Below are 24,649 nucleotides of genomic sequence, written 5' to 3' on the forward strand. Positions count from 1 at the left end.
GCTGAACAAAGGAAATTATAGTCATTGCCCTCCAAAACATTATGAGATCAGCATCCGATTGATAAACTGAGTTATTGTCACAATGCTATGATAGAAGTTGTACATCACACTCATTGAAGTTTTTGCAGGAAAAAAAGAGGATCTAGGGATAAGTGAGGAACACATTGAGCGTTATGAATTTACTAGGGAACAACCAAATAAAAGAGCAAGGAATCATAATTTAGTTATGATTTGTGTTATTTAGATACATACAGATCCTAGAGCATTTAATTTGCTCTGCCATTTAAGCATGAGGAGTAAATTGCCTTGAACTTGAACAGTGAGTGTTTTATAGATTTGAGTAAAATGGACTTCAGTCATTGTTAATTTGAATTGCAACTGTTGTGAAGTGATAAAAAGATAGTAATATTTTAGAATGACCAGTAAGTTAGGATAGCTGTTTAATACAACAAACACATTAAAGAATTGCTCTGATTGTGTGTCTGCTATACAAGGTAACTTGGCCCTACAAGACACAAGACTTCACAGAGTATAAATAAAAATTTCAATCAGAATAGAACATAATAGCACTGATAGCAGCTAGTTTGTGTCTGCTGCCATCACATGTATCCGTTCTGAAAACCCAAGGGAAAAAGAGCAAATAGAAATGTTGGCCAGTTTATCTACTTTTATGTCCCTTTTCTTTCTCTAACTAATAATTGTGTATTGGATAGAAATGTAACATCTTGCAATTGATGGTAAAAAAAAATTGTCATTTCTATTTCTTTTGTTTATTTTAGTGACCCAGGACTCTTTGTATATTGCTGTGATTTTTCTACCACAGCTGTAGATCTTGTCCAGGTAAGTGGAATTACATTTCAGCAACTTTCACTGAGGGAACTGCTGAGGAAACAGATAAATCTGTTAAATATCTAAGGTACTTTACTGTATCTCTTCATACTAAGTCTTAAAAGTAAAAAGGTTTTTGATATTCCTTCTAAAATATATATCTGCTTCACTCTTTGCCTAAGTGAGGCCACATGTGGCCCTCTAGGTCCTCAAGTGCACCCCTTTGACTGAATCCAGATTTCATAGAACAAATCCCTTTAATCAAAGACTTTTTTCTGTAAAATTTAGACTCAGTCGAAAGGCTGCACACAAGGACCTAGAACACCACATGTGGCCTCAGAGCCACAGGTTTCCCACCCCTGGGAGGTTAGAACCCCCATTTGCTGCTAAAGACTAGAATGGCATGTTGCCATAGAAAGAACATAAGACTATCTCTGTTATTAACTCACTGTGGCTTTGATCAATCAATCAGCAAACATTTATTAAGCACCTACTTTGTACCAGGTACTGTGCAGCCTCTCTGGGTTTCCTTCTCTTAAAAAGGAGGGGGAGACCAAATACTCTGTAGATAGCCTTCTCTAAAATTTTGTGATTCAGTTTTATTTAACTTAATAAAATTTCATTAGAGTATCTATTATATTCACAACTCTTGAGAGAGGTGCAAAAATAAATAAAATTTGGTCCCTGTATTCAAGGGTCTACAGTTGAATGATACAGTATAGTAGCAAAAGGTGTCCTAGCTTCTTTGATAATTAAATAAATGTATACATACTGTGTAGAAGTTGGTAAAAAGATGTCTTAGCAACTAAGTTATAGAAGTTGATTTTCTTAGTGAATCTTTATGCTTTTCTCATTTTGCAAGCAGGAACATTTAAAAGACCAAGGACAGGTCAATCTTTTAACTTTGGCCATTTTCATGTGTATTCTTAGTTTCCTAAGAAGCAGCTGTCCTCTTTTTTCCAGATCTCACTTCCTGTTGCATCAAGTGCATCATTGGGTTAAATGATCAGATTAGGGAGCAAAAGGAGTTTAGTTTAGGGATTACCAATGCCCACTTCATTTAAAGTGCTCTCCTTTACCCTCTTATACAGCACATACATCACTAAGTTCCCTAAGTTACAAGCAGAGCACTTCTAAGCATTAGTAAGAGGCAACATGTTTCAGTAGAGAGCCAGCCTTAAAACTAAGAAGATCTGGATTCAAGTCCTGCCTCCCATGTGTATTTGCTTTGTGACCCGGGGCAAGTCACTTAACTTCTCAGCATTCTCTCTGATACTGTATTTTGCAGAGAAAATGCTGACCTGCCTTAGTAGACAGTCTCTTCACCAAGGAATTGCCTTTACTAATGAAATCACAGGTCTGCTCCCTATCCATGTAAACATTAGAGCAATCATTCAGCAGGTAATCATTGCATTTCCTACAAGGCATGTTTCTCAAGATTATTGTTGACATTTCCACCCTTTTTGTCCTTATTGAAAATGTTGCTACAGACGAATTCAGAGTATGATCCTTCTCGATGTTTTGCCTTCGTTCACGATCTCTGTGATGAGGATAAGAGTTACCCGATGCCCAAGGAGAGTCTTGATATCATTATTCTCATCTTTGTCCTTTCATCAATTGTCCCAGACAAGTAAGTCTTAGATCTCTCTGCAATTGGTCACAAAGACAAAACTGCTTGATGATCATGTCTTCTGTATAAAACTTAGTATATCTGGGGACTCTCAATTAAAAATAAATCAAATATCTGGAGAGGAAATGAGTATTTCTTAGCAATTGTCATTTCTCCCTTCTAGCTGCCCCTGGAACCATGGAAGAAACAACAAAATCCCTAAAGTATGTCTTTTATTGTTCAGTTGTTAAAACTGCCCTGTGTCACCAAACAAATTAAGCAAAAGAATGAAGCAATTTGTAAACTATAAAGTGCTGTGTAAATAGCATCAATTATTATCATATACCTTTGGAGAAAATGTAGCATAGTAAATATAAAGCCAGCCTTGGAGTCAGGAAGACCCGGGATTGAGTCCTTCCTTCTGATGTATGGTAGCTGTATGATACTCAGACTTGTCAAGTTACTTAGTCTATCAGTGACCCAAACAACTCTGTTAAACTACAAATTGTAGAGTAATTGCCAGTGGAGGAAGCTTCCATACTGGGAGTTACCTGCATGACTGAAATTAAATTCTCAAAAAAGTTTCATCACAGTCTTGTTCAGTCATCTGTAGACATAGGAATTGATGACGTGTCACTTTCATAACAGCTCTTCATATACTTTGGTTTTGTCTGTCCCCTTCTTTTCTTCCCCCTTCCCCTACCCTATACACACACCCTTCACACTCACTTGTTCTTTCTCTTTCACACACACACACGTGCACATACACATATATCCTTCCCCTTCTAAAGAAGCTTCTTTGATATGAGTCAACTTGATCAGTTCCTTCAACCAGGAAGGTCAGACACACTAATTAACAGAATGCTCCTCTGCATCTCAGCTACCAGCAAAGTAAATAGGTGGGACAAATGGTAGAGTGGACTCTACAGATTCTACACATACCCTCAAGTACCCTTTGCAATTCCCCAACATCCATACCTATGACCTACCTTAAGACTACATAACCTTTCTCACTTCCCTTCCCCCATCCCCTCATAGTGTCATTCTGCCACCTTAGCTTTGTTCTTTTGGGTCTTGACTACTACTTTTCCATGTTCACTAGTACTTTTTTCAATTGCAAACATCCTCCAAAAATATATTCTGCTTTAGTTAATAGAAGACAAAATGGTTTTAGGAGTTTTCAGGAGTAAGAAAAGAAACACTGATTAGTTAAATGGGAGAACATAAAAATAACCTTTCTTCATAATTTTTCCCTATGGCTAAACATGGCCATCAATCAAATTCATCTTCAGCAATTCAGTGGATATTAATAAACACCAGTATATTGGATACATGATACTATACTAGACAGATTTAATAAATGCTTTTTAAATTGAGTGGAATTAAAAAACAGTTTCTGTTCTCAAGTTGTCTGTGTTCTACTTCAACGAAAGGGTAGGGTTGACAACAGTACAGGAAAATCAAAGAGAAAAAACATCAATAGTTTCAAGGATCAAGGAAGGATTCCAAGAGGAAGTGGTAACTGAACTAAGCCTTGAGGAAGATAAGGATCCTAAAAGGTGAAAATGATAAGAAAGTTCAACCACAAGACACCTTGTGAAAGCATAGAGGTAGAGAGGAGTGTTGAGTTCATGGAACATCAGCGAATAGCAGAGGCACAGGAGATGGAGGATTATCCTACAGGGTATACTAAAAAGGAGCAGTCAAGTAGGAGAATTGAAAATAGTGTTCATACAAACCAGGAGAGGAAAGAATATCCTGGAGAAACTGTGGTCAGTAGTTCTAAGGGACTCTTGGTTTGTTAATATGCCTTTAAAATATTACAAAGAATTGGCCAGGAAGAGCTTTGGCATTTTATTTTTTCTCCACGGAATTAAAAAATAAAAAGGGGAAGAGAGGTATAAGACACTAGCTGGAAGGCATGGTAAGAGCTTGTGAAGATTTTTTTTAAAAGAATAGGAGATATTGGGGCGACTAGGTGGCGCAGTGAGTAAAAGCACCGGCCCCAGAGTCAGGAGGACCCGAGTTTGGTTCTGGCTTCAGACACTTAACACCCACACAAAAAATCTAACTGTGTAACCTTGGGCAGGTTACTTAACCCTAGTTGCCCTCCAAAAAGCAAAAAAAAAAAAAAAGACATGAAAATGTTTATAGGCAGCAGGGAAGGAGCCAGTATATAGAGAAAGATTAAAGTTTATAGAGTGTGAATTACGAGAGGAACAATCTGATGGTGAAGATGAAACATGATGGGGACAAGGGAGCATTGAGAGAAGATGTCCTTGGCAAGTAGAAAGGTTATCTCATTAAAAGACCAAGAGGAGATAGGGACAGTATTACAGAAAATGTAAAATGAGAAAGAGTTGAATAGGGAGCTCTCAGTGAATAGTCTCAGTTTCTTTTGGTGAAGGGTATGATGTGACATCCTCACAAAGGATACAGAGGAAGGAGTAGTCTGCTGCTTGAAAAAAGGTTATTGTGTCTACCTTGAGTCTTCAGGCCAAGTAACACCAGTTTCTTTACCCAATTCTCTTATGGCATAGATTCAAGACCTTTCAATGCCCTTCCTAAACTGTGGCACCCAGAACTGACCACTATATTACAGATTCAGTATGGTCATGACAGTGTAGGACTCTCATTCCTAAATGTACAGTACAGTTTCTTTCCAATGATTGCATCATATATTGGCTGCTTTCCAAAGCATAATGCTAATCTCATTTACAGACCTCCTGGGTGAACTCCTTTGGAGAGAGTTTCATGTAGATAGCTCATCCCATCCATGCTTTATGGAGTCTTATAAATTTTAACAAGGAAGCGTGGCTTTTGTTTTCTTTTCTTTATTTTTGCTTTTTGGAGGGGGGAAGGCAGGGCAATTGGGGTTAAGTGACTTGCCCAAGGTCACAGGGCTATTAAGTGTTAAGTTCTGAGGCAGCATTTGAACTCAGGTCCTCCTGACTCCAGGGCTGGTGCTCTATTCACTGCGCCACCTAGCCACCCCGAGGGTGGTGGGTTTTTTTTTTTAAGCAGTTGGGGTTAAGTAACTTGCTCAAGGTTACACGGCCAGTTATTTCTGTGTGTGGTGGTAAGTATCTGAGCCCTGATTCGATCCCAGGTCATTCCAACTCTGGGGCCAGTGCTCTTATTCTCTGCGCCACCTGGCCACCCCAAGGGTGGCATTTTTTAATCTCTTTGTTTCTCATCACATCCTCCATCTTGGGGATCCACCTTAGTTTGAACCTCTAGCTCTCTTAACCATTGGTTACAATTGTCAATATTTGACTTTTTGTACTGTCTTGGTTTAACCTTTCTAGACAATGCAAGAATAGCAATAAAGGGTAGGGAGATTTGTCATTTTCTGTTGTTGGTGGCCAGTCAAAAGCTTAGGAGCCAAAGAGTCAAAACTGTTTAGAATAAAGAGGCCTCAGGGGTCAAGTTAAGGAATTAACAATCAGGAAGATCACTTAGTTCAAGAGAGTGACCTAAGTAATCAGAAACACCAAAATGAGCCTGAACTAGGGAAGAATTCAGTTACCCTCTAACTTTTTATTCTTCCTGCTGGATTGCCTTGGGCCAGCAGGTGTATTTGGGAAGCATTTGCAACCAGAAAAAATGCCTGTGTACCTTTATTCTGACCAGATCAGAGACGAAAATTAAAACTTTAAAATGGTTCCTAAAATAAAAGGGTTCTGCATTTTTAAAGTGTTGAATGAAGAGAATGTCCTGTCATTAGGGAGAACTTAATTTTCTTTATGGCCTTTTCCCTCTTTCTTCTTTCTCTTCCCCTCACTTATGCAGGATGCAGAATGCCATCAACCGGCTGAGCTATCTTCTGAAACCTGGAGGAATGATTCTCTTGCGAGATTATGGCCGTTATGACATGGCTCAACTCCGATTTAAAACAGGTATTTCTGGACACTTAGTTTTTTTAGATCTACTGGTCTGTTCTATTCTAGAGACTATTTTGTTTTTTTATAGGGGAAAAGATAGCAGGGATTTCAGAATACCCTATATAACCAAAAAAGAATGATCTTCTCTGCCTAGAAAAAACATCTTATTACACAGTTATTAGTAATTGAGCATCTTCACATAAAAGAGAAACCTTAGCCACATGACCTTTGCAACATATCAATCTCTTATTCAGGTCGATGTTTGTCTGAAAATTTTTATGTAAGAGGCGATGGTACCAGAGTTTACTTCTTCACACAAGGTATGAAATGTCTTCAACTTTATTCTATTATACATAAGATACTTGTACTGTCATGGTTTAAGCACACCACAGATGCTCTGTAAATATTACCAAAAGGAACACCTTTAACTGTTAGAATTGTTCAGTGACAGGAACTCCAAGCAGAAGAAGCTCTGTCCTCCAAATGGCCAGAAAAAAGCTTTCCTCCTTTCATCTGCATTGACTTGTTTCAGTTTCCTTATCTATAAAACAAGATCTCCAAGGTCCCTTCCAGCTATTAAAAATATGATTCTCTACAGAGACTCCTTTGTACTTTGACCTGTCAGATTCCAGTGGCCTCATAAATCATCCTCTGCCATATCTTTTCCCTACTCAAAACCTAACCTCACACTCCCATTCCGTGTGCCAGGTCCTCCATAGTACATAACTAGCACATTATAACCATCTTTCAGTCTTTTTAGATGTGAAACTTACTTTTACTGCAGTATGAAATATTGGACAATTAAAGCAATACATGGATTTGTAAGTTATAGTGACAGATTCTGCTCAGCACTACATCTCATGAATCATTTGTTCATGTGCCACTTTTTATGAAAAGCCTTTCCTGATCCCCCTACAGCGTTCTAATTTCAGCCAAATTAGGGTATACTCACAGCAGTGGTGTCCGGAGTGGGGCTATGAATTAAAGAGTGGGAAGATGAGTAGCATTCCACCCTCCTCATGATAACAGAGCATGGGCCTTGTTTCTAAAAAGCCACATCTACCCTTTCCTCCTAACACTTCCCAACTTTGGCCCTCTTCCTCTGCTGTGAAGATCTGTACCACCAGTCTCACCGTGTGAATGAATGAAAATCCATTTAAGTGCTTACTATGTGCTAAGTGCTGGAGATACAAATAGAAAAATCAGGACAATCACTATCCTCAGGAAACTCATGCTTTAATAGGGGAGATAAAACATGTAAGAAAATTTATCTTCAGGGCAGAGGAAGGTTCAGAAGTTCTAAGGGTCCAGTGGTGAGGTACACAGTGAGATCCACAGAGGTGCCTCAGCCAGGCATATGGACATGCCTGCGAGTCCAGAGGATATCCCAGCAAGGCAGATGATAAGGTTTGATGATTCTCTGTTTCAGCAAAAGAATTGTCACTGCTGACTCATCAGTGACATGAGCAGCCATATTGTTCTTCCTTTCCAGCTGCCCAGGGGGGCTGGGTGAACTGAAGTTGGAGGGAGGAGGGAAGAGAAGGGGAAGGAAGAGCACCTTACCCTGACTGGGCCTTGTCTGTTACTCTTCCAGACTTCCCTAAAAGCATCAAGGGTATCATTATCCTTTTAGTCATTCTAGGTGCACAACCTAGGTGACATTAACTCATGACTCTCATCCCACATATCCAGTCATTTTCCAAATATTGTCATTTCTAGCTTCTCATAGGACTATAGAAAACTAGAAGGGACCTTAGAGACCATTGAGTCCAGTCCCCTGATATTACAGATGAGAGCAGAGGCACAAAAAGGTTAAGAGACTTTTCTAGTCATTCAGCTATTGTTTGAGATGGATTTGGACCCAGATCTTCCTTACTTCCAAGTCTAGTGTTCTGTTTACTACTCTTCTCTCATCTGTCCCCCTCTTGCTGTTCACATAACCATCACCCTGGTTTAGCTCTTACCACCTATCGCATTATCCTTTGCAGTAGCTTCATAATCAGTTTCCCTGCCCCTGGTCTCTCCCGTCTCCAGTCTATTGTCCACAGAACTGCCAAAGTGATTTTCCTAAAGGAAGTATGACCATATCATTCCCCTACTCAAGGGTCTCTTGCCACTAAAATCAAGTCTTATATCATGTTTATCTCATTTTTAAAAATTAATACTGCATTAGTACATGCGTTTAATTTGTAAATAAATGGGGATTCACAATCCAGACTTTCAAGACCACTGACTCAACATCTTCATATTTGTGGAAGGAAGAGAAGGCATTTCATCATAGGAAAATCATAAGAGTTTAGGTTAATATGAGGTATGGTGAACTGAATGTTTTTTTCTGTTGGACAAACGATTTTGACTATGTTGTCTTTTCTAAACCAGATGAACTAGATACACTCTTCACTATTGCTGGATTGGAAAAAGTTCAGAACATGGTAGATCACCGGCTCCAAGTAAACCGGGGGAAACAGCTGACAATGTATCGAGTTTGGATCCAGTGCAAATACCGCAAACCCTTTTCCCCAAACACAAGCTGAGAGGAAACAGTTATTTATCTTTTTAGACATTGGAATGAGTATTGCACTATAAGTGATGTTTCTGTGCCTTTTTATAATAATAGAGGATTTATATGATCACAGTGTTTTGTGTCAACTTCTTGTGGAATATTTCAAGGGTCTGTGAATCAGAAAGCTTTCAATTTGAAAAATTACTTTTTATTTACAATTCTTATTTGAGTACTTCTTTTGACTTTGTATTTTACAAAGTGCTTTAGGACTGGTTTTATTCTTTTCCTGCTTTCTTGGCCTGTTGTCTTAACGGAATCCTTGCTATCTCTTAACACCTGAAAACACTATGGGAATTTTGAAATGTGTAAACTCCAAGGAGTTAACAACAAACCTTCACCTTAGCCTTTGGCACCATATTTATTGTACTATGTACTAGAGTTAAAATAAGATACTGGGCCAAATTTCCTGTCATTAGTTTTTTGTTTCGTTTTTTAATAAAAATGAACAAATTAATCCATCAGAGTACAAGCATAGATCATCTTTGAATTTACAATTCAGGTTTTGTTGATGACTTAGTTTGGAGGAAAGATAGATAGGAAAAATTATTCCAATCTTGAGATTAGTTGACTGAAGAAGTTTTTGTTCTTTCATTACTTTAAATTTATACTGTATTTATGAAGGTTGGAGTTTGATGCAGTGGAAGACCTTTGTACTTGAAATTAGTGTAGACCTGATTTTGACTCTTTAATTAGCCTTGTGGTCATAATTGAGTTATTTAACCCTTCTGAGCCCCTTACATCACCTGTAAAATAGGACAGTGCTTCTTGAAGTCCAGACATAAATTTCCTCTGGGTCCTTGCCTTGTAGAGTACAAATCCATTTTGGGGACGTCATCTAGGATAATTTTGAGATGCCTCACATCTGCAAGACCTGCTGAAGAGATTCTCCATCTCGTATCCTCATTCTTGAATATCCTAGTTTTGCCTTCAGGAATCCCCTAATGCAGAAATTTTTAATATGGACTCTGCAAACTTCATTTTTTTAATATTTTGAGTATTTCAATATCATTGGTTTTCTTCATATTCCTGTTACTTTTATGCATTTTAAAACATTCTGAGAAGAGGTCCATTAGTTTCACAATTGCAGCGAGTCCATGACACAAAAGGGTTTTAGAACCTCTGCACTAGAGATAAAAAACTTTGTTTCATTATATATATATGTATTATATATATATATATATTATATATATATTATATATATGTTTTTATTATAATTGAATAGCCTTTTCTTCTGATGTATGCTCAAATCAGTTACTTTTGAGCTAATGTTATTTGTTTGAATATTTTAAGAACTAATATCTACTATATTACTGTACTCATTTGTTCAAGATCATCCAACTAGTTTGTTTCATAATGTAGCTACTTAGGAATTTTGTGTTTTTGATTCTTACATCCCTAAAATGCTGGTACTTAGCATTTCACCGAGAACACACTTATATCTTATAAAATGTGTTCTTTTTTTCTTTTTTCTTTTAACTGACCTAATGAGTTCTAACATCTTTGTGAACTGTTGGTCTATAGAAGGTTTTCCTGCTATCCAGATATCCTAAGTAATTAATTTTCTACATGTCTACTCCCAGTCTGGAAAACCTACAGTTCTTTGAGGGCCTTTCTTACTTTGTTTTCCTTTTAAGTTAACTTGTCCTTGTGAAGGGTGAGTTAAGAGCTTGATTTGGATTCTCCTAATGTATTGAAGGGATCCTTTGGTGAAATTTCAGGTGCTCCGTGGAATAGGGACCTAAAGGAAATTGTCTGCACCTCCATTACTACAAGGTAAGGGAGATGATATACAGTGCCCCTACAAACCTCACTGTCACTTGTCAACCAGAAGGCATTTACTGAGGCATCGCTGTTTGACAGGCCCTGGGCTAAGAGATACAAAGAAAAGAAAAATAGTCCCTTGATCAAGGAAAGGGGGAAACAACATGGAGAGATGTGTGTGTGTGTGTGTGTGTGTGTGTGTGTGTGTTGTCCATCATCTCCTGCACGAGGTAACGCTTGTGCTGAGTCTTGAAGAGGCAGAGATGAGTAAGAAGAATATTCGGAACATAGAAGACAACTAGTGCAAAGACAAGAGACGTACTGTCACATAGAACAAATAGACCAGTGTGTCTGGGTCATCATGTGCAGGGGAGTAACGTAAGACTAAAGCTAGGAGGGGGCAAGGCTATGAAGAGCTTTAAATGTCTGACAAAGCATTTCTAAAGTTGAGACAAGGTGTGTTTGTATGTAGCAGGCAAGGAGCTAGTAGCTAGGAAGAATTTGAAGATTAGATTAAGAGTGGGAATGATGGTGTAATCTGGAGAAGATAACAAAGGGGCTATCCCATCAAAGATGAGTAAGAGATAGTGGGGAACATGTTAGAGGTTTGGGAGAGGAGAAAAAAAACTCTGGCCTCAATTTTAGAGAGTGAGGCTAGGCCCTCAGTTTTGAGGGTCTGGGGAGAGAGTCCTGTGAAAACCTTGCAAAGAGAAGGGAAACAATTTTTTTTTTTTTTAGTGAGACGGAGAGTCAGGGACAAGGAAAATTACTTGCTGTAGTGAGGAGCCGGTTGAGGTTACCATAAGAAATCTGTGATGGATCTAATCTTCCACATGTGAGTGGCAGTGAATGAGGCAGAACATGAGACTCAAGGATGGGATTTGGCAAAGCAAGATAGATCATGAGACAAGAAGGAAAAGAGATTCAAGATTAAAATATAGGGGGGAGGCTAAGCATTGAATAGAGCACCAGCCCTGGAGTCAGGAGAACCTGAGTCATCCAACCTCAAGACAACACAAAAGCTAGCCATGTGACCTTGGGCAAGTCACTTAACCCCAATTGCCCTGCCTTCTCTGCTCCACAAAAAAAAAAAAAAGATTAAAATATAGGGTAGAGTTAAATTAATTCACCAAAGGGTCAAGATACGAGTGGGAGAAGAGTTTAGTTCAGGGGTGATAACCTGGGAAACAGCTGAAGGGTGGAAGAATAGGACCAAGCACAGAAGTGTAAGTATAGGGAAAGATAGAATGATAAAGAGATTTTGATCGGATTAAAGAATGAACATGGAAGTGGAAATTTGTGTTCGAGATCACTAGTCACCAGATCAGGGGTATAACTATCTCTGCATGTAGCTGAGGTAGCATAGAGAAGTAGGTCCTGGGAATTAAATAGATTGAGGAACTGTGAAGCTAGGATAGCTGAGGGAACCTTAATATATGTATTGAAATCCCCTAATATGGAAGCAAGAGTTGAGGTTGAGAGCTACTGAACCAGTCACAGCACAAATATTCTTTTGTTAGTAACCTATTTCTAATGTGGGTAAATGAGGTATGTGGGTAAAATATAGGTAAAAACTCCAAGTTGAATATCAGGAACAGAATTTTGGACTCTGTTACTGTGAGATCTCAGTGAAGCAGATGCATCCCCATCATTATCAAAAACTTCCTTACTAGAGGCAGAATTTTTATGAGAAATATATTGTGGGATTTGAGACTGTGCATCTATTAATGCCTGTATATGCTTATGAAATTCAGCATGAATGGAGAATAGGATCACATTAAAAGTGGAAGGGGGGACCTTGAGGACCATCTATTACAATTCCCTTCTTTTGGAAGTGAGTAAACAGGCCAAAGAATGAAAGTGTCTGACTATAGCCTATACAAGATAGTAAGCCTGGATTGAAACTCAAGTCTTCTGATTCCATATCCTTTGCTTTTACTATACTTCATCATTTGAAAAAGATCCAAAAATGGAAATTTTATTCTGTAGCAAAAAACTTGGGCTGCATAAGGAGATTCCACACTCATTTTCCGGAGAAGCAAGTTGTCTTTCTCAGCCGAAAATGGGGAAAAGCTATGATCACTGTAGACATTTCTCATTTTTCCTATTGGATTAGAGGGGTGCCACATACCTTGCCTCATCACTAAATGGCCTAATGCAAAGGTAACATATCCAAAGTTTAAAATAATCTGGGCTGTTTTGTTTTACTAGATCTGGCTGTCACAGCTAGGCTTGAAAAACTAGTCTTTCCCTGCCTTCTCCCACATGGAATCATAGATTTAGGCCTAAAAGGGACCCTAAAGGGTCATGTAGTCCATCCAACTTTTTACAATTTACTGAAGTTCAAAGAAATGGAATGGGCAGCTAGGTGGCTCAGTGGATAGAACACTGTGCTTGAAATCAGGAAGATTCATCTTCCTGAATTCAAATCTAGCCTCAGACACTTCTAAGCTGTGTGATCCTGGGCAAGTGACTTAAGCCTGTTTGCCTCAGTCCCTCATCTGTAAAATGAGCTGCAGAAGGACATGGCAAACCATTCCAGTATTTTTTGTCAAGAAAACCCTGAATGGTATCACAGAATTGAATGTGACTGAAAAATTACTGAAGAAAATAAATGGAATAATAAGCCCAACTTCCCAAAGTTGGCCAATCTTGGATTTGAACCCAGGTCCTCTGACTGAGTACGCATTATTTCCTTTTGTTCTCTACAATCAGACTTTTTTACTTTATTGATGTAGTTTTATATAATATTTCCCATTATATCCCTTCCCCCTCCTGTGTCATCCTGTGTAACAGAAAAATCCGCTCAGCAAAACCAAACACATCAGCCAAGTTCAAACTTAAGTGCAGTATTCTGCACCATAGTCTCCCACCTATGCAAATCTCTTTGTTCTTAATAATTTGACCTTATTCAGTTTCAGATATGTTCTCTCAAACTTCATACATTTGGCCTTTTGGGGTTTTTTGGTTGTTGTTTTTTTAAATAAATTTATTTGTTTATTTTTAGTTTTCAACATTTGTTTCCACAAGATTTTGATTGACCTTTTTGTTTTAGTGGCCTTTGACTATGGATGCACTGGATTCATAAGGCATCAATCCAAATATCATCCCAGGCATTGACATGATAGCTTAGAAGCTGACATTTTTGTATAAAAGTTTCAGTTCCAACAAATTTGTTATTTTTTTAGTCTTCATAATAAACTAAAATATCTAATATTTTATGCAAGTGAAAAGGAACATGGTCCAAGTACATTCTCAGGATAACACATTCGAGAGGGAAACTACCATCTTATAAATCCTTTATACCACTGTCAAGTGCTATTATTATCACTTCTTTGGACTCAATACAGGATAAGGAGGTAACACCCTGGCAGAAGGCTGTGAATGCTAATTTCATCTTCAAAACAGGTTTTATATTTGAGATGTGGGAGCCATTTAATTTCTGAAAGTCACATGCACATCATCCAGAGTAGCATCTGACTGAGAAGATGATTTCAATGATGAGTATTGAGGAGGTGGTCAATTAGAGTAAGATTACTTGGCAGGTGGAAGAGAAGTAGAACCTGTGTCATTGAAGCCTGCTGATGTTAAACGCAAAAGAACGTTAGCTAGAGGTTCCGTGGTGCCCTCTGACTCATGAAGCATTTAAGTGACTTCCGTGAGCTTCATTGAGAGCCTCTGCCAGTGCTGTCTGAGCTAATGCATCTATTTGCATAAATGTTCTCCATTTCTCTACAATTAAATACATCCCCTTCCAGGCTTTTGCTGAGAGGTTATATCTTTGTAAATGTCACAGGAAAAGGAAAAAAAAAATCTCACACCAATTCTCATCCTGTTTTGGAAGCATGTAATTTGGAAGGATATAATTCCTTTGCTTGTTTGAAGATGATTTTACTCATGGTGCTTTTTATCTGTGACTAAAAAGACCAACTTGGGACAAACAGTCTCTGTCACATTTATACTTACAAAAGCCTTTTCTTTCGCTCGTGGCTGCAGCTGCCATTTCCAGAATCTCTACACCAATGCATTGCAGACTTGCACGGTTCATTTGGTCTGCATGTTGTAATATAGGTTCCTCTTCTCAGGATTGGTGGGGGGATTTAACCTATTTTGATAGTTCAGACATTCAAATAATGTGTTACAATGTTCTCTGTGTACGTTCTGCTGTATCATTTAGGAATAGTGTTTTGGGGATTAATTAAATGATTAAGTTTTCTTATCCTAATCTCAGTCCATACCATAGCATCATGGAAAGGGTTAAAATACAACCTTTCCTTGAGGATCTGTGAACAGGAACAGTTCAGACTCAAGGAAACAAACCTGATGTTTTCTGTATACTACTAATAGTTATTATTACTATAGCTGACATTTATATATCACTTTAAGGTTTGCAAAACACTATACAATACTCTCTTATTTGATCTGGAACTAGGAGCCTTTCTAAAGTAGGGTGCTAAGTTTCTATTCCTTCCTAACCAATTTCTTTAGATTTTCTTATTAAAATAAAAATTCCCCAAGGAGGAGTTATACCTGTAGCTTTTAATATCTTAACTTGAATTAGCAGGAATGGGACTCTGCTAAAGATACCCTAAGGCTCTGGTAGCCACCAAATCTTTGCTGCCACAGCCCTGGAGTTGTTAAAAATATTCTCTGAGACCTTTGGTATGAATGCCATAGGTTACCAACTCCTGCTCTATGTCCTTTATATAGTGTTTCATGCTTTATATAGATTTAAATTATATAGGCTTATATTGCTTAGAAGTACAAGGCAAATGGTGATGATTTAAGACTTTGCATAATCTGTCTACCTGTCCAACCTTATTTCCTATTACATGGAAACAATCAAAGAAGTCAACAATTATTTTCTAAATGCCTTTGTGTCAGGCATTGTAATAAGTTTTAGGGATACAAAGAAAGGTGAAAACATGCCCTGCCTTAAGGAACTCACAATCCGTGAAGACAACATGAAAACAATATGTACAAATGATATATACAGGATAAATTGGAGATAATCTCAGAAGGAAGGCACTAGATTGGAGAGAACTTGGAAAGGCTTCTTACTGAACGTGCAATTCCAGTTAGGACTTGTGGGAAGCCAGGAAGCTAGGGTGAGGAGGAAGAGAGTTATGGGCCAGGGAAAATTCTCAGAGTTGTGAGGTTTTCATAAATATTTGTTGACTGAGAAGTCTGGTGATCATGAGAGATTCCCCCATCCATTTCTTTGAGAGCAGGAAAATATTCAGTTTTATTATTCTTGTCTCACATTTTCCTTTTAACATTACAATATGGGCATTATTTATATCATATAGTAAGAAGAAGGTCATATGCAAGTGTGTCAGAGCTATTTACTTCTATTCCAGAAGACCTAAAGTTCAAATCCAGTCTCAGACATTTACTAGCTATGTGACTCTGGACAAGTCATTTAACATTTGTCAGCCTCTGTTTCCTCTTCAGTAAAATGGGTATAATAGCACCAACCTCCCCAGGGGTATTGTGAGAATGAAAATAAGATAATATTTTCTAAAGTTTTGCAACCTTTAAAGCTTTGTATAAATGTTAGCTATTATTACTACTATATGTGTATGCCTAGGCATTGATTAAGATGCTTTCCAGTCACTAAGTTGCCCCCTGAGGTATAGGGAAACATAAGATCCTCTTGGAGGAGTTTGAAGCAACAGCCCAAATCATTGCTTCGCCTCTGATCTTACTGGAAAGTCTTCTAGCTTATCCCCATTACAGATAATGCTTGTTGATGGTTTTAGATAGATACTATTTGCATTTTAAGGAAAGCCCCATTTATTCCCTCTGTTTGACTTTTAAAGCCCTTCACAACATGGCCCCTTCCTACCTTTCCAATCTTCTTATACTTTACTCCCTTCCATATATTCTGTGATCCAGCAACATTGGCCTTCTTGCTGTTCCTCACACATGACACTCGATCTCCGAACTCTGCCTTTTTACTGGCTTACCCCTACATCTGGAATACTACCCCAATTTCCTGCAAAACTCATAGCAAACACTACTTTGTTCAAAAGGCCTTTCCTAGTCCCCCCCTTCTCCCCACACTGCTAGTGCCTTTTTTACTGAGATTATCATCCATTTATATTGCATGTAACTTGTATTTATGTACATAGTTATTTGTACATGCAAACATTAGAACATGTGCTTCTTGAACTTCATGAGAACAGAGACCATGTTTTTGCCTTTTTTTAAATACCCAGCACTTAGCACAGTTCTTTTATAAATGCTTATTGACTGACTGATAGTAAAGTACTAGATAACAATGTGAATTATTATCCAAAGTTATTCCAAGACTCTTCTCATTAGCCTGGATATGCTGTGTTAAGCCTGATCAAAATGATCACATAATGACATAGGTCAACTAAGATATGTGGAAACAGGCAGAATTAAAGCCTCAATTGTGTGACAAAATATTCAATAGTATAGCTACAGTATCCTGATCTAAAGTTATTGGTCTCACTTAAAGCAAACACTTAAGCAGAGGGACTTTCAGTTAAGATAGCTCTGTGAGGGCAGCTAGGTAGCACAGTGAATAGAGCACCAGCCTTGGAGTCAGGAGGACCTGGGTTCAGATCTGGCCTCGGACACTTAACACACAAAAAAATAGCTGTGTGGCCTTGGTCAAGTCACTTAACCCCAATTGCCCTCCAAAAAGAAAAAAAAAGATAGTAGTGGCAGAGCAACCCAGATCTCACACATATACTCCAGCAAAAAAACTAAAAATAAACCCAGATCTAATATGTTAGGCCTGGAGTCAGGAAGACCTGAGTTAAAATTCAGCCTGAGACTCTTAGTAGCTGTGTTACTCTATACAAGCCTCTCTTTTTTTCTTTTTAGAGGGAGGAGGGCAGGGCAACTGGGGTTAAGTGACTTTCCCAAGGTCACATGGCTAGTAAGTTTTAAGTGTCTGAGGCCAGATTTGAACTCAGGTCCTCCTAACTCCAGGGTCATTGCTCTATTCACTGCACTACCTAACCACATCTAGGCAAGCATCTTAACCTCTGTTTGTTTCAGTTTCCTAAACTGTGATAATAATAGCACATGCCTTCTAGGATCAAATGGATCAAATTATATATTTGCAAAAAGCTCTTATTACAGTGACTGATACATAGTAGGCACTATATAAATGCTTATTTCCTTCCCTCCTCACTTCAAGAAAGAGAATATCCTTATACAGAAAGACTTTATACAGTGTCCTTATATAAGAAAGAAGAGTTAGTGTCCTTATATAGCCTAGAGCAGCACAAAATGACAACCAAGAACCTACAGGCCATAAGAAAAGGATTCCACCAGAAAAGCCATCTGGAGACCATCAGAACATTACAGAAGCCTGCCTGCATAAAGCAGAGGCATTCTGAAAGCCTGTAGCCATCTATGGAAAAGGGCAGCACTAGAAGAGTCAAATGAGATAGCTCCAAGTGGTTGAAAACCCACAGCTTTCTGACCTCAGGCAAAGGTTAAGAGCCAACAGCACCCAGACCAAAATGGCAACCTTCACACCAAGATGGCCCAGGGGCTCCAGAAGTCTTCAATACTCTGAACTGAGACACTCCAAGAACCAACACGTGAACTCCAGCAGTTTAAGGAAGCCTGAGACCTACCAGGACTCTGTGAGCAATGCTATCACATCAGAGAAAGTAGATACCACCATCAGGAGACCAGGTAATTGAGAGTAAACAAAACAGGACTGTGTAAGAGGCTACAGAGTGTGGCCTTGACCCAAAATGTCATTTCAGGAGCTGAGGCTGAAGATGAGTGAAGAGAAGACAACAAACTTTATAAAGAAATGTTATGGATTCTTAAGTACTGAAATGTCCAGCTCAGAACAAGAAAAGTCAATAAAAACCTCAAGATGAATAGCAAAGAAAAAAGAAGTGTTTGGACACAAAGATCATAAAAGCACCTGGAAGGGAAGGGAAGGGAAAGGGAGAGAAAATAGGCTTTTGTTCATCAAAAAAAAAAGTTTGAAATTTTTAAAAAGAATATCTGGAAGAGGAGGGGCAGAGTCAAGATGGCAGAGTAGAAGCAGGTCCTCCTCTGGCTCTGGCTGCCGCCTTCCCCAATTCATGTAAAAGGGGATTCTGAACAAACTTTGGAGCTACAGAACCCACAAAATGAAACAAAGAAGCTAACCTCCCACTGAGGACAGCCCGGCAAGCCAGCAGGAATCGGCCAGCACAGCACTCTGGGAGCCAAGCACAGCACCCTGGGAGCCACGCCCAGCTACACCCCAAGGTTTTAGCCCCAGGGCGGGCCTGACCAGCCCCTGGCTGGAGGGACTCCAGATCACCAGCAGCTGTGGCAGTCCAGAATTGTCAACACATAGATGCTAAGGACAAAGTGAGAGGTCAGTGCACTGTGGATTTTGGGACTCAGTAGTTGGGACTGCTGTCAGCCTTTGCCCCCAGGGCGAGAAGCCTCTGAGGAGCCCCTGCTGTGCAGCCATGCCCCCCCCCCCCCAAATGGCAGCTTCAGCTCTTGGCCTGCAGAGTGTAGGGGCACCAAGCAACCAGTCTGAGGGGTAATTGCTCTTGCTTTAACCTGCTTGGATCTGATTGCAGTCTAGGGTGGAGATCCTGGGGTGTGTGTCCAGCTTGCCAGAGCATGTGGAGGCTTCAGAGAGGGAACCCAACTAATACCTCTGGCAGCTGAGAAAACCCCAGCATTTGGTACAAAGCTCCCCTGTCTTGTGGCAGTGTCCTTCTGTGGCAAAAAGCCCAAAAGTCAAGTAATTGAGTAGGCATAACAATAACATGACCAGGCAAAGGAAACAAAGCAAACAGAAGAACCCAACATTAGACTCCTATTTTGGAGACAAAAAGGATCAAAGCATGGAACAAGAAGAAGACAGTGAAGTCAGAACTCCTGCACCAAAAGCTTCAAAGGAAAATACAAGCTGGTTACAGGCCATAGAGGACCTTAAGAAGCAGATAAGAGAAGTGGAGGAAAAATTGGGAAGAGAAACGAGAATGATTCAAGAAAATTATGAAATTAAAGTCAACAGCCTGACTGAGGAAAATAACACCTTAAAAAACAGACTAACTCAAATGTCAAAAGAGCCTCAAAAAGGCAATGAGGAGAAGAATGCCCTAAAAAGCCAAATTTACCAGATGGAAAAAGAATCTCAAAAGCTCACTGAGGAGAATCATTCCTTCAGAATTAGATTGGAGCAAATGGAAGCTATGACTTTATGAGAAATCAAGATGCTGTTAAACAGATCCAAACAAATGAAAGAACAGAAGGCAATGTGAAACATCTCATGGGAAAAACCACTGACCTGGAAAATAGATCCAGGAGAGATAATTTTAAAATTATTGGACTACCTGAAGGCCATTATCAAAGAAAGAACCTAGAAATCATCCTCCAGGAAGTTCTCAAAGAAAACTGCCCCGATGTTTTAGAACCAGAAGGCAAAATAGAGGTTGAAAGAATCTACCAATCACCTCCTGAAAAAAATCCCCAAAAGAAAACTCCTAGGAATATTATAGCCAGGTTCCAAAATTCCCAGATCAAGGAGAGAATATTACAAGCATCCAGGAAGAAACAATTTGAATATTGTGGAAACACAATCAGGATAACCCAGGATCTGGCAGCTTCTACCCTGAGAGATCGAAAGGCTTGGAATGCAATATTCCAGAGGTCAAAGGAGCTGGGATTAAAACCAAGAATCACCTACCCAGCGAAACTAAGTATCACGTTTCAGGGGAAAATATGGTCATTCCGTGGAATAGAGGACTTTCAAGCATTCTTGCTGAAAAAACCAGAGTTGAATAGAAAATTTGATGTTCAGATACAAGAAGCAAGAGAAGCATGAGAAGGTAAACAGGGAAAAGAAATCATAAGGAACTTATCAAAGTTGAACTATTAACATTCCTACATGGAAAAACAATAATTGTAACTGAAGAAACTTTTCTCAGTATGAAAATAGTTGAAGAGAATAGAAATATATATACATATATATGTATATATATGAGGGTATATGGGCATATGGATACATATGTGAATGTGTGTATATATGTTTACAGGTATACATCAATAAAGGCCCAGGACCAATTTAATAGGAAGGGATGATACTTAAAAGGTGAAATTAAGAGGTGAGAGAGGAATATAATGAGAGGAGATGGGGAGAGACAGAATATAGAAGAGGCAAGGGAAAATGGTTACAATGGAGGGGAAGAATAGGAAGGCAAAAGGGAATGGGTCAACCTTATTCTCACTGAATTTGGCTTGGGGAGGGAATGAAATACACACTAAATAGGGTATCTCACCCTACAGGAGAGTAGGGGGGAAGGAGATGAGAGGGGGTAGGATGGAAGGGAGGGCAGGTTGGGGGGTAGGGAATTTGGAAGCCCCCACTTTTGAAAAGGTACAGGGTCAAAGTAGAGAATAGAACAAGTGGGAGGTGGGATAGGAGGGAGGGAAATATAATCAGTCTTTTAAATATATCTACTATGATAATGTTTTGCATTAGCTACACATGTACAACCTATACTGAACTGCTTATTTTCCCAGTAAGGGTGGGTAACAAGGGAGGAAGGGAATGAATCTAGAATTCCAAATTTTAAGATCAAATGTTAAAAAATATATATATATATTATTTAAAAAAGAATATCTGGAAGAAATGAAGCAAGAGATAAATAATTATAAGTGAAACATAATTAAATATAAGTTATGGAGGAAATAATGGGAAAGACAATAAATAGCTGAGAACAGAAGGTAGAAAAAGTCATGAACCCAAGTAATGAACTCCCTAAAAATTATAATGTACCCAAGAGAAATCAGTGATTGCTTGTGATAAGAAGTACAACAAAGTCAAAAGACTAAATTTTTTTAAAAATTGAAGAGGTAAAACTTACTATTTCTCATGTTGCTATCTGTTCTTCATTCTTAAAGAGGGCTGATGACATCAGGAAGGTGATGTGCTGACTTGCCAGTGAACTGGATTTGAGTGAGGTACGGTTGTGTAAAGTCATCAACCTCACTCTTGCCTCCAGAGTGATCGCAGACCAGTGGCAAAACATAGGTCAAGATAACTGGTGATGGCCCCTGTTATTTCTCATAATTTGGGTCTGAAGGAAGAAGAATATACAAACACAGGAGGAAGGGGTCTAAGAACGTGTATCAACTGAATGTCATTCATCTGAAATGGGAAAGGGAAGGCTGAATTCACACACAATCAGTTTAGTGTAGTCATACATCAAACTTAACAGGAAAATAGGAAGGAGAGATGTTGCAGCAGTGTGGAATTAAGAGAGAGAATAATAGGGGCAGATAGGTGGCTCAGGGAGTAGAGCAGAGTCAGGAGGACCTCAGTTCAAATCTGATCTCAGACACTTAACACTTACTAACTGTGTGACCTTGGGCAAATCACTTAACCCCAACTGCCCTGCCTTCCCCCCTCCAGAAACAAAAAAACAAAAGAGAGGATAATACCAGGGACAGAATTACTGGGGTAAAATGGGGGATGGGAGGGAGGAGAAAAGAACTAAAATCTAAAGAGATGTCTTAGATTACTTCTTAGAGAGTTGAAGAATAACTGAACAAATTGTGGTATATGAATGTAATCCTGTCAGAAAGGTGATGACACTAGGGGGTAGAGACAGGAATTTTTGGACAAGGCTATTGTGTGGATTTGTTTTGCTTGACTTTCTCACAGTTAAGCAGGGGAGGGGGGGGAAGGGCAGGGATCAATGCAGTTAGATGTCACTGTGGATAGAATGATGGGCCTGGAGTCAAGAAGATTCATCTTCCTATGATCAAATCTGGCCTCTGACACTTACTAGCTGTCTGACCCTGGGCAAGTCACCTAACCCTATTTACCTCAGTTTCCTTATCTTATAAAATGAGCTGGAGAAGGAAATGGCAAACCACTCCAGTATCTATGCCAAGAAAACACCAAATGGGATCACAAAGGATCAGACACAACTGAAAATGACTGAGCAACAAAGGGGGAACCAAGAGGGAAAAGGGTGGTGCCTCAAAAAAAGAGAGTCACTGAAACATTTTGGTTTTTTTTTTTTTAAATACAGAAGAAAACAGAAGGAAGCACAGATAATCTGGTCAGTTCTGAAAATGACATACAGAATTTATTATATACTTTTTCTTAAAAAGCAAGCAGTGTAGGGGCGGCCAGGTAGCACAGCGAGTAAGAGCACCGGCTCCAGTGTTGGGACGACCTGGTGATTGAATCCCGGGCTCAGACACTCAGCACCACACCCAGAAATAACTGGCTGTGTAACCTTGAGCAAGTTACTTAACCCCGATTACTTAAAAAAAAAAAGCAAGCAGTGTGAAATTGAGATTCACAGACTCATGTAGAATCTTCTTTTTTTCATACTTGCACATATATGGAAATAATATTTTTTCTGTTTAAATTCAGAATAAAAAAAAGAATTTTTAAAAATCACTTGATGGGTCACTTGGTCATTTCATCTTACAGTGTTCACGAGAGATATAAGCAAGAAATGAGCCAAAGATGCTTGCAACTTAGGTATCAATATCTTATGCCCTCTACATTTGATTCAGAGGTTCTAGAGTTAGTGAATTTCCAGAATAATCCTGACAAGATCATCCAAAACAAGCCAATTTATACTTTTTGATATATGCTGACTTTGATTCAAAGGTGGCCACAGGGAACACTGGCAAAAAAATGTCATGAAAGTTCATGTTTCAGAAATGAAAGAGTCCAAGGGTTTGTAAACAACTAAGAAGTCTTATGCATAAGAATACTTTCATCTAGAAGGGAATTAGAAGGCAATGGACACTTCTAGGGTAACCCAAATAACACTAGAACTAAGGCACCCCCTTAGATTCTAGTTCTTTTCTCTTCCCCTCCCGCATCCCCAAAGCCCACTGTTATTGTACTCACCTTGTTCCCAGAAATCAATGCTCCCATGAATTGGTGGGTGAAGGGGAAGAGGCTAGAGAGAGAAGGAGAGGAGAGCTCTGTTCTTTTCAGACCTCTTTGGAGTTTCTTTAGGCATTCCAGTTACTTCAGGATTTCTGGCTTCCAGCTTTGATATGGAAAATGCTAAATTCACTTCAAGTTGCTGAAGGTGAAGATCTCAGGAGTCAGAAATCCCCGTCTTGCTACACTAGGGACTTAGGGGAACTTCCCCTTGGGTGAGAGCTAGGCCTGTTTTAGTTGAACTCAGTTACCTGAATGGTTACTAAACTGGAGACTTCTTTCACATGGTATTGTCTGGTATATATTCTCTTATATACATTTCCTCTAATTTCTGGATATTTTTACTTTGAATGTGGATAAATGGATTTATTTGCTGCTTCCTATGTATGTTCAGTGTGGAACTGGTATTTCATGGAGAGAGAGGCCTTGAAAATAAAGCTTGGGGTCCTACTGCCCAGAAGCCTGAGTTACAATAGCACTAAACAAGAAATGAAATGGAAACACTTATAACCCTCATGGGTCTTACTCTAAAGAAGGGATGCTAGTATTCCCTGTTGGATAGCCACATGTGGCAATGGAATGTTGAGGAGCAAGGTGGAGTGGAGGTAGATCTGAATCACTCACAGGTCTTTCCTTTTTCCTCCCTGGGGGATAGTTTAGTGCTGCCCACCCCCACCCCAGTTTTCACTCCTTTCTGACTACACCCTTTCTCTCTGGAAATCTAATCATCCACAGCCTTGGGTCAAGGATAGAGGCTATTTGGAAGGCATCTGCTTCTTTCACCAGCAATAAGGGAAATGGCACAGACTAGGTTATGTGCCAGCTGTTGGGAAATGTTTCTACTGTTTTTAGTACTGCTAGGGAGACCAGAGAGGCTTAAACTTTGCTTAATACAGTATGAATGCAATAAAAGACCACAGTAAGGTTTTATATAAGCCAGATTTGGGGGCAATATGTTGGAGTAGAGAATCAGAGAGGCCTGGATTCAAGTCCTGTTGTTGACAGTCTAGGTAAGTCCTTGACTTCTCATTGCTCTAGGTCAGACATATCAGATTTGCAGCCACTGGTTTTAGGAC

General features: G+C 39.1%; 1 protein-coding gene across 2 annotated transcripts in view; it reads left to right on the forward strand.

Annotated features, from left to right (window-relative positions):
* Nucleotides 1–9,345, forward strand: part of METTL2A (methyltransferase 2A, tRNA N3-cytidine) — a 393,599-nt gene extending 384,254 nt beyond the window's left edge. For both annotated transcript variants that reach the window (XM_069076225.1, XM_069076224.1), the window contains 5 exons: nt 780–840; nt 2,319–2,458; nt 6,230–6,336; nt 6,576–6,641; nt 8,701–9,345. In XM_069076225.1, the coding sequence (XP_068932326.1) occupies nt 780–840; nt 2,319–2,458; nt 6,230–6,336; nt 6,576–6,641; nt 8,701–8,855 (529 nt within the window). In that variant the 3' untranslated portion in view covers nt 8,856–9,345. The remainder of the gene's footprint in view (nt 1–779; nt 841–2,318; nt 2,459–6,229; nt 6,337–6,575; nt 6,642–8,700) is intronic.
* Nucleotides 9,346–24,649: the final 15,304 nt, after the last annotated feature.

This window comes from Petaurus breviceps, unplaced genomic scaffold (genome assembly GCF_028583685.1).
Source record: "Petaurus breviceps papuanus isolate PSGF00001 unplaced genomic scaffold, PetGlider_PUasm1.0 90925, whole genome shotgun sequence".
Classification (NCBI taxonomy): domain Eukaryota; kingdom Metazoa; phylum Chordata; class Mammalia; order Diprotodontia; family Petauridae; genus Petaurus; species Petaurus breviceps.